The 13064-nt window shown below is 41.2% G+C and overlaps 1 protein-coding gene across 2 annotated transcripts in view; it reads left to right on the top strand.

Moving 5' to 3' along the window:
- The window catches only part of LOC112117098 (Down syndrome cell adhesion molecule homolog), a 508166-nt gene that overhangs the window by 264324 nt on the left and 230778 nt on the right, over nt 1-13064 (top strand). For both annotated transcript variants that reach the window (XM_029911462.1, XM_029911464.1), the window contains exons 2-4: nt 1199-1345; nt 10549-10827; nt 12623-12898. In XM_029911462.1, the coding sequence (XP_029767322.1) occupies nt 1199-1345; nt 10549-10827; nt 12623-12898 (702 nt within the window). The remainder of the gene's footprint in view (nt 1-1198; nt 1346-10548; nt 10828-12622; nt 12899-13064) is intronic.

The following is a 13064-nucleotide window of genomic DNA, read 5'->3' on the forward strand; positions in this document are numbered from 1 at the left end:
GCAGGGGAGCGCCGGCAAAGGTCAGTAGCGCGCCCCTCAGGCAGGGGGGCGCCGGTAATGGTCAGTAGCGTGGCTCGGCCGGGTAGGGGAACGCAGGCCCACCCTACACCACTGCGTTCCAGCCCAGGGCCCTGACGGTGGCAGGACGAGGGTCCCGCCACTGGATCAGCGGGGTCCTTCCGTGATACAGACTCACCACTGTGCAGCTTTGTCCCTGGGCTACTTCCTACCCGATTGCTTGTCCGGATCCCTCTGATCCCGTCAGTGCGTCGGGGTAGTCCGCTCTTGGCAGCTCCAGCTCCCCCTCAGGCTCAGGCTCCTCCAGCTCTCCCCAGTCCTTGGCTGCTGGCAGCTCCAGCTCCCACTCCGGCTCCTCCAGTTCCCCTGGATACTCGGCAGCGGGCAGTCCTGGCAGCCCCAGTCCGTCCTCCCGGTGCGGTTTCCCTTGGTCCAGGGCCTCCCCTGGCGCGGCAGCAGGATCTGAAGGGAGCAGCCCGCGGTCTGCGTCTGCCTCCCTCCTTGGTGCTGCCCTGACTGAGCTAAGGGCCCCGCCCTTTATACTTCCTGTTCCACCCCTCCCCTTCCGGGGGGTGGAGCTAGCTTGGGCTGGCCCCGCCCACTCCGGCTGAGAGAAAGGCCCTTTTACCTCCGGTTCGGAGGGCAGCCACCCTGGCTCCCTACAGTCTCCCTTTTCCTCACAATCTTATTTGAAAATTTTCTGTTTGTTTTCTGGTGCTTCTGAACAATGAGACCATTTGGTTTAATATTGTTTTATTATGCATATCCTCCCAAATAATTATTGTAATGTATATCATTCCCCAGGTAAATTACTAGCATAAAATAATACTCTTTGACATTTAAAGTAGTTGGCTCAAATTCTATATTAGCCAATTCCCTCCTATATTTTATTTAAAACACCTTTTTGGTATATGGTGTTGTAATGATTATGAATTAATGATATCTTTCTTTTATATTCATATGTCATACTTTTCATATATATTCTTGTACTTTTATAAGAAATCCACCTGAATTAATTTCAAGATTGGCATTCATAAATGGACACTTTGTAAAATATAAGATTGGCAACACATTATCTCTAGACTCTTATGAGGAAAACTTCAATTTTTTATCTCAGAAGACAAAACAATAATAAAAATCTTCAGGTGTTTTGAACACTGTAAACTCTTGTGTCTTTCAGGATCTAGATTTCTCATCACATCCACGGGAGCCTTGTATATTGTAGATGTACAGAATGAAGATGGATTGTATAACTACCGATGTATCACACGGCACAGATACACTGGAGAAACAAGACAAAGCAACAGCGCAAGACTTTTTGTATCAGGTACTCTGGAATTTCTTAAACTACATACTATATATTTCTCTCTCTAGCATACTGAACTGATAAGGCAGGAACTACTGGTTCTAATAATCACTTGTCTAGCAAACTAAATACACATGTAAGTAGGTAAGAATCTACAGTACTTTTCCTGTAGAAGTGAAACATTATAAATTTAAGTTGCTTTTTCTATTTTTTTTCCATTATTTATTTTCTGTTATATCCTATGTGGAAAATACTGTCCAGAATGCTATAATGTAAACTATTCCCTCAAAATATAGAAGCTACAGGTCCAAGGCTACACAGCAATTCATTCTCAGAACTGGGATAAAAACGCAGGAATTCCTGGCTCTTAATCCACAAAATTATGTTGCTTTCTACAGTAAGATCTGAACTTTTTTTTCTCTCAAATGGCCCTTTCATGAGTAATATACATTTAGAGGCACGTGGTCTTTTCCTCTTGTAGCTTGAAAGATTCACTTGCTATTATTATTCTACTTTCTAGTAAATATTGATTGAGATGGCTCCCATTCTGCAATATTCATGATTTAACCATTTTATTTTAGCCTAGGGTGACCAGATGTCCCAATTTTATAGGGACAGTCCCGATTTTGGGGTCTTTTTCTTATATAGGATCCTATTACCCCCACGCCCATCCCAATTTTTCACATTTGCTGTCTGGTCACCCTATTTTAGCCACTGGCCCTGTGAATGCAACACTCAGTGCCATCATTTCAAACTATCGCTGAGGTATTAGTCTGCCTAATTAGTGTGCACAAAGAGTAAAAAGCAGATAAAGCTAGGAAACAGAGAGTTAAAAATGAAACTCCACCTTCCTGTATCTTGGTAATTAAATATACATGGCCCTAAAATTTGAAAAAGAGGTCGGGCAGTAAAATTTGTCCAGGGATTTGGCTGAATTATGCAAACAAATTTGCATGTCCAAAAAAGAAGCTATTTTCAAAATTGGACATGCAAGCTGCATAAAAAATGTAATGCTTCTCCAAATAACATGGGGGTGGGGGGATATCAGCTAGGCTTTAGTGTGTATTTTGGTGAATTTTAGTAGGTCTACAGTGCTTTACAAACATTAACTCGTCACTTCCATTAGCTAAACAGGTATGCATTACTATCCTAAGTTTTCCAAAGGGCATAATTGAAGAAAAAAGGGAAAGTGACTTAACCAAGGGTGTTAGTGTCAGCAGTCAGGTTAGAAAGCAGGAGTCAGTGATCATATTTAAATTGCATCCAGGTGTCTTCACCCTGCAGGCTTACAAATGAGAAGGCAGATCATAGAGCAGTGTGTTTTATTTTTCTTTTACAATCTCATTATTTTAAAGCCAGTATCACAATTGTTGTATGTCTAGTGATTTTGGAACACTAGGGGTTGTCAATACTGCCCTCCTCCATGTCCCCTGTATCCTACCCTCTGTTCCCAGTCTTAATACAGGGAACCGGGAAGGAACTGAGAGTGACGAGAGGAGACAATGGTTGCTAGGACTGGGATTTAGTGCGACAGCATAGGATTAGAACCCCCACTTACAAACAGAGGCCTTGAAGAGATCTTCTGGGTCACTGAATCCAGTCCCCTGTTGTTGCAGGCAACCCTGCCATGTAATCCCATTCATAAATGTAACAAGTTCCATCTTAAAACCAGCTAGGTTTCTTGCCCCCACTACTGCTACTGGAAGGCTGTTCCAAAACCTCCCTCCTCTGATGGTTAATGGGTGTGTGTGTGTTTGTGTGTGTGAATGTCTTTGTACATGTCTGTTTCTGTATCCAAAAATCATTACACATCTGCAAAATCATCTGCTTTTGTGCCCCAGACTATAAGTGCACAGCCTCTCCCCCTCCCAGCCCCCAAGAGGCTATCCTTCCTTTTTGATGCATATGGCATGGGTTATAACTACGGTTTCTGGGTGTTTTTTTCCCCGGTTTTAATTTATAAACACTGATAAAACACCCATATATCTCTCATTAAAAAAAAGAAAGAAATTTGGTGTTTATCCAATAAACACTAGACATGGGTACTTATATCTAAGGGTTTGTCTACATGGAGCAGTAATGCGGATACAGGGGTGTGATTTCTAAAGTGCATTAATGTGGTGTGCATTAATTAGTCAGTATAGACCTGGCAGGTGCTCACTAAAGATTCACTGGTGTGCTTTAACGTAGTGCTATCTGAAACAGTACTACATTACAGCATGCTAGAGAATATTACAAAGAGATTACTCATTACAGTATATACAAAAAGAAAGCCCACCTGCCCCTGATTTTTGGACATCCACATAAAACTCAAAAATTGCTAAAAATAAATTCTGAAAAATGAAATTAATAAACTTGAAAACAGACGCTCTAATTATGGCATTGTAGCAATTACCTGTTTTCACTATCTAACAGCTGTGGTCATAGCCCTGCAGATCATTCTGGGTATAGCAACTGTCACAAGCAAATAACTGAAGGACTCATTCTCCTTCCCTGGGATTAATCCTTTATGAGGGAAATCTGGTGATTAAATCCTCAAATCTTCACTTCTTGCAGCTTGTCAACTGTGACTGAGATCTTAGGTCACAAAGACTTGCAAAAGGATCAAACCTACTGTTCCCCTTTCTTCTGTGAATGTTATCTAATGATTGGTCAGCCCCTTTGAAAATATAAATCAGTATGTAAATGCTAAATATTATTTCATTATACAATCCAGAAGTATTTCACTATTCGAGTCCTGCTATTTGTACTATGGCCCATGTGGTTGAAACACTCACCCCTAATTTTTCCAGCCAGATGAGGAAATATAAGTCCAGCACAATGGTCTCTCTGGTTATCCCAACTATTTGGTCTTAACAGTAAAAGTTGATTTCCATCCTTCCCATTCAGCCCTGAAATATTGCCCTACTCCCTCATGCAGTCAAGCTAAAACTAAACCAGTGGTAATCTGTAATCAAGCCATTATCTTGACCAGCAAAGGAGGATTTCTACCCCGGTTGCTTCCTGGAACAAGGGGGAGAGAGGGCTTTCTGCCTGTTCCATCACTTATGCCTTCTTTGAGCAGCCCAGGGGATATACCTCTACATGGAGTTCCCTTTCCTGCCCAATTCCACACACACAGCGTTGTGGGAAGTCTGGTGCATCCTAATGCACAGAACTTTAACGTCAGCATTTGGGGCTTTTGAATTGGGCAGGAAAGGGAGCTCCATGTAGAGGTATATCCCCTGGGCTGCTCAAAGAAGGCATAAGTGATGGAACAGGCAGAAAGCCCTCTCTCCCGCTTGTTCCAGGAAGCAACCGGGGTAGAAATCCTCCTGTGCTGGTCAAGATAATGGCTTGATTACAGATTACCACTGGTTCAGTTTTAGCTTGACTGCATGAGGGAGTAGGGCAATATTTCATTACACCCTTGAAAAGCTAACTTCTGCTCTCATTTACACTTCTGCAATCCTGCTGAAATCCCTGGGGTGTAACCAAGAGCCGAATCTAGCTTCACGCACAGAATTCCACCTCCCAGTGACTTTGTTTGAACAGGACACACACACAAAATCCACAGCCAAACCGTGTCAGACACAGTGTTTTGCCTCAATTTTCCATTGTCCTTGTTCACAGCCTCCTGCAGCTGACTGCTGAATCACAATATTTTAAAGAGGTTGTTGCAGTTTGTTTTTCATTAGATTTTTGAATTGGGATATAGTGCTTTCCTGTTTACTTTATTGGAGGTGATTACAAATAGAGAATTGGGTTTCTTTTCCTCTTTTCCTTTCTGTTTTTAACTGAAAAATGGCTAACGGCTTTGTAGGAGCTCCTACCAGGAATCTTTTTGAGGACTAGCCTATGAGAAAATATGGCTATTGAAGAGATACTTGAATACATTGGAACAGAATGCAAGAAAGAGGGGTCACTTTAGTTTTATTTTGTACATCCCAAAATGGATCTATATTATCTATATCTATATTATCTCCTCCACCACACATGCTTTGTAAACCAGTGCATGTGCCACAGGGAATAACTGTTCCATGAAGCAAGCACACGCATGTTGGACTCTGGTATGTTAGATCTCTTTTTTTTCCTCAATCCACTTCTTTAGTTCCCTGAATCTGAATAGGTGATCCTTGTCATGTTTCAAGGTCTGAATGCCACTTCATGGATTTGCACTTTAGGGGGTTGCAAACTACCACTCAGACCTATCAAACCCTTTGAAACTGAAAACATCTATTCAAAAACCTCCTGCTCCTGGAAGCTTTTTAATAGTGTTGCACAAAAGTGGCAACCAAACCAAACAAACAAAAAAGTAGAATTTCCTGTAAAATGTGTAGCCATTTTATATGCAACTTGTAGAGGAGGGATGGAAACACTTAAGAAAAATTATTCAGATCTACCTAGGTGGTGTTTGGGATTCAGCTGGAGCCAGTAGAGGTTGTGATGTCATCTGGGTCCCTCTCTCTAGCCCAGTCTGATCAGGACCTCTCAGGATTAGGATTACAAAGGCCCAGGGTCCCAGGAGATAGGGAGAGTGTCAGCCACAATGGTGAAACTTGCTCTAGTAGCCAATTTTTCTCCCCAAAGTCTCTTTCTTTAAGGACCCGCAAACAGAGGAATGGAATAACCTGTACCCTCATTATTTTGTCAACAATTAGGCCTAGTTTCTGACACACCAATTATGGTTCACTTTTCTTATTTACCAAATATGATCTTCACACAGTGCTTGAGTAATATCAGTAGGCCTTTTAAAAAAATTCAGTCTTTGTCTCCTTTTCATACCCTTTTCCATAAACATTGTTGTTATGGGTTATTGTGACGTCTCATGAACTTACACTCACTTTTTACAGTTGGGCTCACAATCAGGGTAAATTTGCAGGCCCTATTATCACAAAACTCATCCGTTTTAGTGGAACATGGGCATCTAAGTCCCTTAAGTAGCTTTGACAATCACAACCAGGATGTATTTTAAAAGTCACTTCCAAGTTTTAAAAAAGTTATAAAATCAGTTTTAAAAAAATTAAACAAACTGACTTAAGGTGGCCAGTATGTTATGATCTTCTCACTTCATCACTGATTCTCAGTTACTCTGTAGCATCTGTTGTATTTTGCACCCTCATGATAGTGCTACTTCATCTACCTTTTTTGTTCTGATGGGCCTCAGATCTTTTTTCCACTCCAGCATCATGATGGACAATATCATCTGGTTGACAGCAGCAGCATCACAACTCATCAGCTTTGTGGTTTGATTAAATGCCCATAAAATAGCACACATCAGGGGTAATGTACAGGTTAGTGTCCTCTTGAGTCTGGTTAGAAAGCATATAAAATGTTGTATCACTCCATGCAGCTCCTATAGCCATCCCAGGCACATCCCTGGTGGAATTAAGACCACATCCTTACTTCATTTAGTAGCAGAGAAGACCACTGTGCATCTGAAGCTCCTTAAATATATGCTATGTTGAACAGTCCACTGAAGTGTCAGCATATCTTAGGGACCATTACTAGCATCCTATCCATATTTGCGTTTCTCCTGAGTTAACTCCATCAAAACCAAGTTGAGGCAGCGGGATGCCAAACAGGATATATACAGAAAACTCTTGTTACACAACATCTTCACGTTGTGGCTGCAGTCTGACACTACAAACCAGAGATGAAGTGGGAGCAGGTTAACCATTTTGTTATGATTGCTTTCAGCTTTTCTAAAATGTTACAGGGAAAGTGTAATTTCTGAAAGCCGCACATGCACAGCACGGCATGCTAACAAATGTTATAGGTGTTGTTGCCAAAGATAGACCCAATGGTTACTGATGCATGTAAAATCATTGGTTTGGATGGTAGAGCTTACGGTTGGTGAAAGCATGCTGTAGAACTGATGTTCTTCCTCAAGTGATTGCACATGTCCATTCCACTGTAGGTGTTTGTGTGCTCCATGGCACAGCTGTTGTAGAGTTTTTTATTCTGGCGATACCCATTGGGGTGGCACAAGCACTTTCTGCTGACTCGTGCACCACACGCAGGCATAAAGGGCTGAGCCACCCTGACCCCACCCACACACACTCTTAGTTCCCTCCTACTTCCCATGACAGTTGCTGGAGCTCCCTTATATTGATTCTGCAAGTCTTTTCTTTTAGTGTAGAAGCAGTACCATTTTGAGAATCTGTGTAGTTAGCGTAGATTAGTTGAAAAAGAAAAAAATAGGTTTTTTTGTTGTTTGTGTGTTTCTGGTGCCTAATCTGGGTACCAGCCCTGGTACTGGAGTTATGCTGCACTCTCAGGGCTTCAAGCCCTGCCACTCTTGTGGTAAGGCAGTGCTGATTAGGGACCCTCACCTCAGCTGCTTTAAGTGCTTGGGGAAGGCTCACGTAAGTGACAGATGTAGCATCTGTAAGGGCTTTAGGACCTGCTTTGAGAAGGATTGAGGGTTTCCCCCTCAATCAAGAGCATCTCTGCATCCATCTCAGCCAACTCCATCTACTGGCCATAAGGAGCATCAATGCCGCAAACAACTTAGCGTTGGTACTGAGCCCAGCACCAAGCAAATTCAGGACTCTTCTCATGAGCAATCCCAAGAAGAGTGGGAATGGGACCAGCCGCCAGTTGACATTGGTGGAGGTGTCCTGCTCTAGGGAAGTTCAGGAGGTGCTGCTGAATAGTACAAAACCAGTAAGAGCACTTACCTGGCTAAATGAAAGAGATTTTCCATTTGATCCAGACTGAAAGGGTTGCTTCTATTAAGCACATGCTGGACTATCTTCTGTCCCTAAAACACCAAGTGTTGGAGATTAGCTCAATCAGTGTGCAGCTAATATATGGAGATATACCTATCTCATAGAACTGGAAGTCCAGCCCCTTGCCTTCACTAGCAGGACCAAGTACTGATTTTGCTCCAGATTCTTAAGTGACCCCCTCAAGGATTGAACTCACAACCCTGAGTTTAGCAGGCCAATGCTCAAACCACTGAGATATCCCTCCCCTAATGTCTAACCTAGCATTCCCACCTATTGCTAACTGATCTCTTTTTCCAGCCCAATGTCTGTAAGACTTTTAAAGGGCCTGGACAGACTATTTCTGCATGTGCAGAATGCTGCTCCCCCATGCAGCCTGAATCTAGTCTTAGCAAAGATGATGGGTTCCCCCCACTTCAAGCCTCTATTGACCTGCTCCCAGCTGCATCCTTTGATGAATGTACCTTTTTTTAGTGGCCATTATACCAGCCAGAAGACTGGGAGAGCTCAGGGCGCTAGTGTCAGATCCTCCATATACATGTTTCTACACAGAAAAAGTTTACCATCATCACCCAAAATTTCTTACCAAGGTGGTTTCCACTTTTCAAACCACTTTTAACCAAGAAATCTTCTTGCTGACTTTCTTTCCAAAGCATCATAGTCATCAGATGAGGAGAGCCTTCATGCTCTGATGTTAGAAGAGCTTTCACTTTTTATCTGGATCAGATTAAACCTTGCAGGTCTCCCACTCAGTTGTTTATTGCATTTGCAGACAGAAGGAAGGGCAGTTCTGTATTCACTCAAAGGATCTGGTCTTGGATATCCAGTTGTATTTGTTTTTGTTACAAGTTGGCTAACATGAAGCCTCTGGATAGAGTGTTGGGTCATTTGACTAGGTCCCAAGCAGCCTCTGTGACCTTTCTGGCTAACATTCCCATATTAGACATTTGCAAAGCAGCAACCTGGTCATCTTGTCCTACATTTACCTCTCACTACGCCATCTCCCAACAATCTAGAGACAATGCTAAATTTGGATGAGTGGTCCTCCAGTCCCTGTTCACATAGACTCTGAACCCACCTGCACTTGGGGTTGCTTGTGAGTCAGCTACAGTGGCATGGGCATGTGCAGTCACTCAAAGAAGAAGAAACAGTTAATAACCTTTCTGTAACTGTTGTTCTTCAAGATGTGTTGCACATGTCCATTCCAGACCCTGCTTTCCTTCCCCTCTCTATCGGAGTGTTCTGGGGGGAAGGAACTGAGGGGGTTCAGGGACAATTCTGCCCTTTATAGCTGTGTGCAATACATGAGGCAGCAAAGAACAACAGTTACGGAAATGTTAGTAACCAGTTTATAGTGGTTCAAGTGTTTTGCTAGCATCCAGATAGAGGCAAAGATTGTGTGGTTATCTTTGATTAAACCTGACAATTCACATTTTACTAACTGTTTATATAAAATTAACATGGGTGACTGCTTAGTCCATTTGTTTGCAGTCTAATGGTATTTTAAATTTTAGAACTGTTTTTATAACTTGCATAACAACTCTGTAGTACACAGCAGATGGAGTGCAACAAATAGATCAACATATGCTAGGTGAGAGAGAGGGGGAAGTTTAACATGTGGAGTCTACCATGGTTAAAATGTTGTCGCAAAATTGGTTAAGATATAAGAAAAATAGCTTCATTTAAGTCAATATTTGATATTATAATAATTATTTATTTTATTTTATGTTAGTAGCAGTAGTAATAAACATGAATTGTGTGGTAGTGCCTAGAGGCCTCAGTTAGGTTGGGCCCCATTGTACAGCATGAAGCACAAACATAAGAAAATGACAGCTCCTGGTCCTAAAGAGCTTACGGGCTAAAAAACAAGACATAACACATAGATCGTTATGTTTGGTGAAGGTATCGAAGCATGATGTGCCACATTTCTCTAGAATAGAAATAACAACAGTCACATGGCAGTTGGGACTTGTTTGTGTGAGAGAGTCTTCCTGGGAACCTGAACAAAGAGCAGTTTGCTGGAGTTATAAGCTCTAGTTTACTTTTGCTATCTAAGATTCCTTTTTAAGAATATACAATATTTGTCAATTAGACTACACGCCCCTTGCTTCTGCCCATTTCTCTTCTGACAAGGGAATAATTCACTCTTCTAGTTCAAAACCCTCCGACCACTTAGAAGCAGGTGGAATATATTGGTTTAGTTCTAGGTGAAATGTGTTTACACTTTCTGGCTCTTCTCTTTCCTGATGGGTGACGTGAAGAATGACTGCCACCTGGAAAAAATCCAGTGGGAGGTCTTCCAAGTAATCATGCAATGTTTAGTTAGTACATGCTGCTGGATGTAAGCCAGTACTGCTGAGATACCACAATCTGGATGACGGGTGCACAGTAGCAGTTTACAGTACATAAAATTCTGGGATAGCAACTAAAAAAAAGAAGATAAATAGCAGCATATTGCTTAGAAAATGTAATAATCTTAATTAACTACACTGAAAACATCTATTTGCTTTCCAGACCCAGCAAACTCAGCACCGTCTATTCTGGATGGGTTTGACCAACGTAAAGCCATGGCAGGACAGCGAGTGGAGCTGCCTTGCAAAGCATCAGGGCACCCAGCACCAAAGTACCGTTGGCTGAAGGACAACGTTCCCTGGGAGCCAGATAGCAGGTTTCGGCAGACAGTCACAGGTCTGCTGATAGAGAACACACGTCCTTCGGACTCAGGCAACTACGTTTGTGAGGTGTGGAACAACTATGGTACTGCTGAGGTGATAGGGCATCTACATGTAAAACGTAAGTCCAGAACTGAATGTGGCAAGTATAATTTCAAACCCATGATTGTGCTTGGTTTTGCAATGGAAGGAAAAGAAGGAAATATTTTGTAGAAGCTTCTTTTGTTATTGTTTTTGTTGCTGTTACTTGTTTTGTTATTGTCAATGGTGGCTCCTTGAAGCTGCTCAAAGGTTTGGAATGTTATAAACTGTCTTAGTGGAGATGGATTAGCGGGCAGAATGCAGATGAGAGATCAGAAGTGCAAAATGAACACAGTTTATCACATGGTTATGTGATTTTTCACATAAAGGATGTATTTTGCTTAGTAATAGAAGTGGATGAATTGCAAACAGTCTTCTGAATAAAAGTGTCAAGCTCTGGTCACTGGGGTTTCTGCTATTCATTATTTTGAATATTCAGATAATCCCTGAGTATTCATGAAAATGTATGCAAATCCTGAATGTCTCATGAATTTTATCATAAATGATTATTAGTCTGAAATGCTGTATTGGAAAGACTGTTTGCTGTTTGTTATTCTTCTGTTGTTTAATTTTTTTGGTATAAAGGAACAGAAACAATACCATTTGACTTAGATTTGCAACCACACAACATGAATAAGAAATTGTGAAAAGGAAAAGTGTGTGAACAATCCATCATCTAAAAATTATTCAGTAAATAATTACAAATAACAAATACATCCAAAGGAAATAAGGATCTTTTATCAATGATTCAGAAATTTAAAAAGATGGCTACATTTGTAAAACATTCATAACAGGTAGATGAATCAGATCCATTTAATATTGTACAGGCTCGTAACAGACCAGGAATATCTAGCAATCCTCAATAGAGAAATAATAATAACATTTCCATTATCATATTATACAATATTCTTTAAAGCAGAATTAAGTTAACTAAGGAATTGTGTATGTATGTATAAAATATCATATATAATTATTTATTTAACTCATCTGTTTTACAGAATATAGTATAACATCTTATATCTATAGCTCTGTGTGTGTGTGTGTGTGTGTGAGAGAGAGAGAGAGAGAGAGAGAGATGTAAAATAAATAAGTAATATTGATAGCGCATCCAATATTAGGTACAATGCTGGTCATTAAACATGCTAAATAAACAATATCTCATCACATTTGATTCATAACACATATCTACAGATGATAAAAGAGATGTATTATATTTTGAATTATTTCTTGTTGATAGAGCTGGTATTGAACAAAAATCCTGGGGAAGAATCCCATCTGGATATAAATTTCATGGTGGTCTGTTATATATGTACTGGGCCCAATCAAAATGTAGGGAGGTTGAGATGCGGATCCAAATTCAGTAGCTTTAGTTGTTGGTATGTGTGTGGATAAAGACTCCCTTCCTTGTGTTTACTATTGTTACTTCAATACTGTGAATTTTCTTTCACACATAATATCAAACTTCAATAAAAATATATCATCATATTCTTAAATGGTGATACTGAGAATAAAGTCAGGTGGGCTATCTTACTGCTTTGTGTGCTTATCCCACAGTGAGTTCCACACAGAGGCACCCTTGAATCCAGGCAGAGCCCCACTGATGGCAATGGGACTCCAGCTGGGTATAGGGGTCTGCCTGTGCAGAACTAATTGTGGGACTGTGGCCTTAAAAGGCCTTTGAAATCAAACATGGTCACCTATTCTCATTTCAGAGATGTGTATTTGTGATTCAGTATTTTTTCTCTGTGACAGGTCACCTGTTAGTCATATTTTTTTAAAAGATACATAATGTCTTCCTTTCCCCCTCCCCCCCTCCTTTTGACTTAAATCTTCAGAGCCTCTGAAAGCCACAATCAGTCCACGGAAAGTTAAAAGCAGTGTTGGTAGTCAAGTGTCCTTGTCCTGCAGTGTGACTGGAACTGAGGACCAAGAACTCTCCTGGTACCGAAATGGTGAAATCATCAACCCTGGAAACAACGTGAGGATCATGGGGATCAACCATGAGAATCTCATTATGGATCGCATGGCCAAAAGTGATGGTGGAGCGTACCAGTGCTTTGTACGCAAGGACAAGATGTCTGCTCAAGACTATGTTCAGGTGGTGCTAGAAGGTTAGTCATTACTTGCTTTAGTGGGGTTACTGGCTACAGTGAAGTGTTATTGTATGTATATAGTATATACAATATGCTTGTGGTCTCCAATTATAAAGAGAGAGAAGACCCTGTGCCTGTAGGAAGGATCAAACTAGCCACACACTTTGAGGGATATTTGTGCCTC

The sequence above is a fragment of the Terrapene carolina genome, unplaced genomic scaffold (genome assembly GCF_002925995.2).
Source record: "Terrapene carolina triunguis isolate 2854851 unplaced genomic scaffold, T_m_triunguis-2.0 Scaffold30, whole genome shotgun sequence".
In the NCBI taxonomy this organism is placed as follows: domain Eukaryota; kingdom Metazoa; phylum Chordata; order Testudines; family Emydidae; genus Terrapene; species Terrapene triunguis.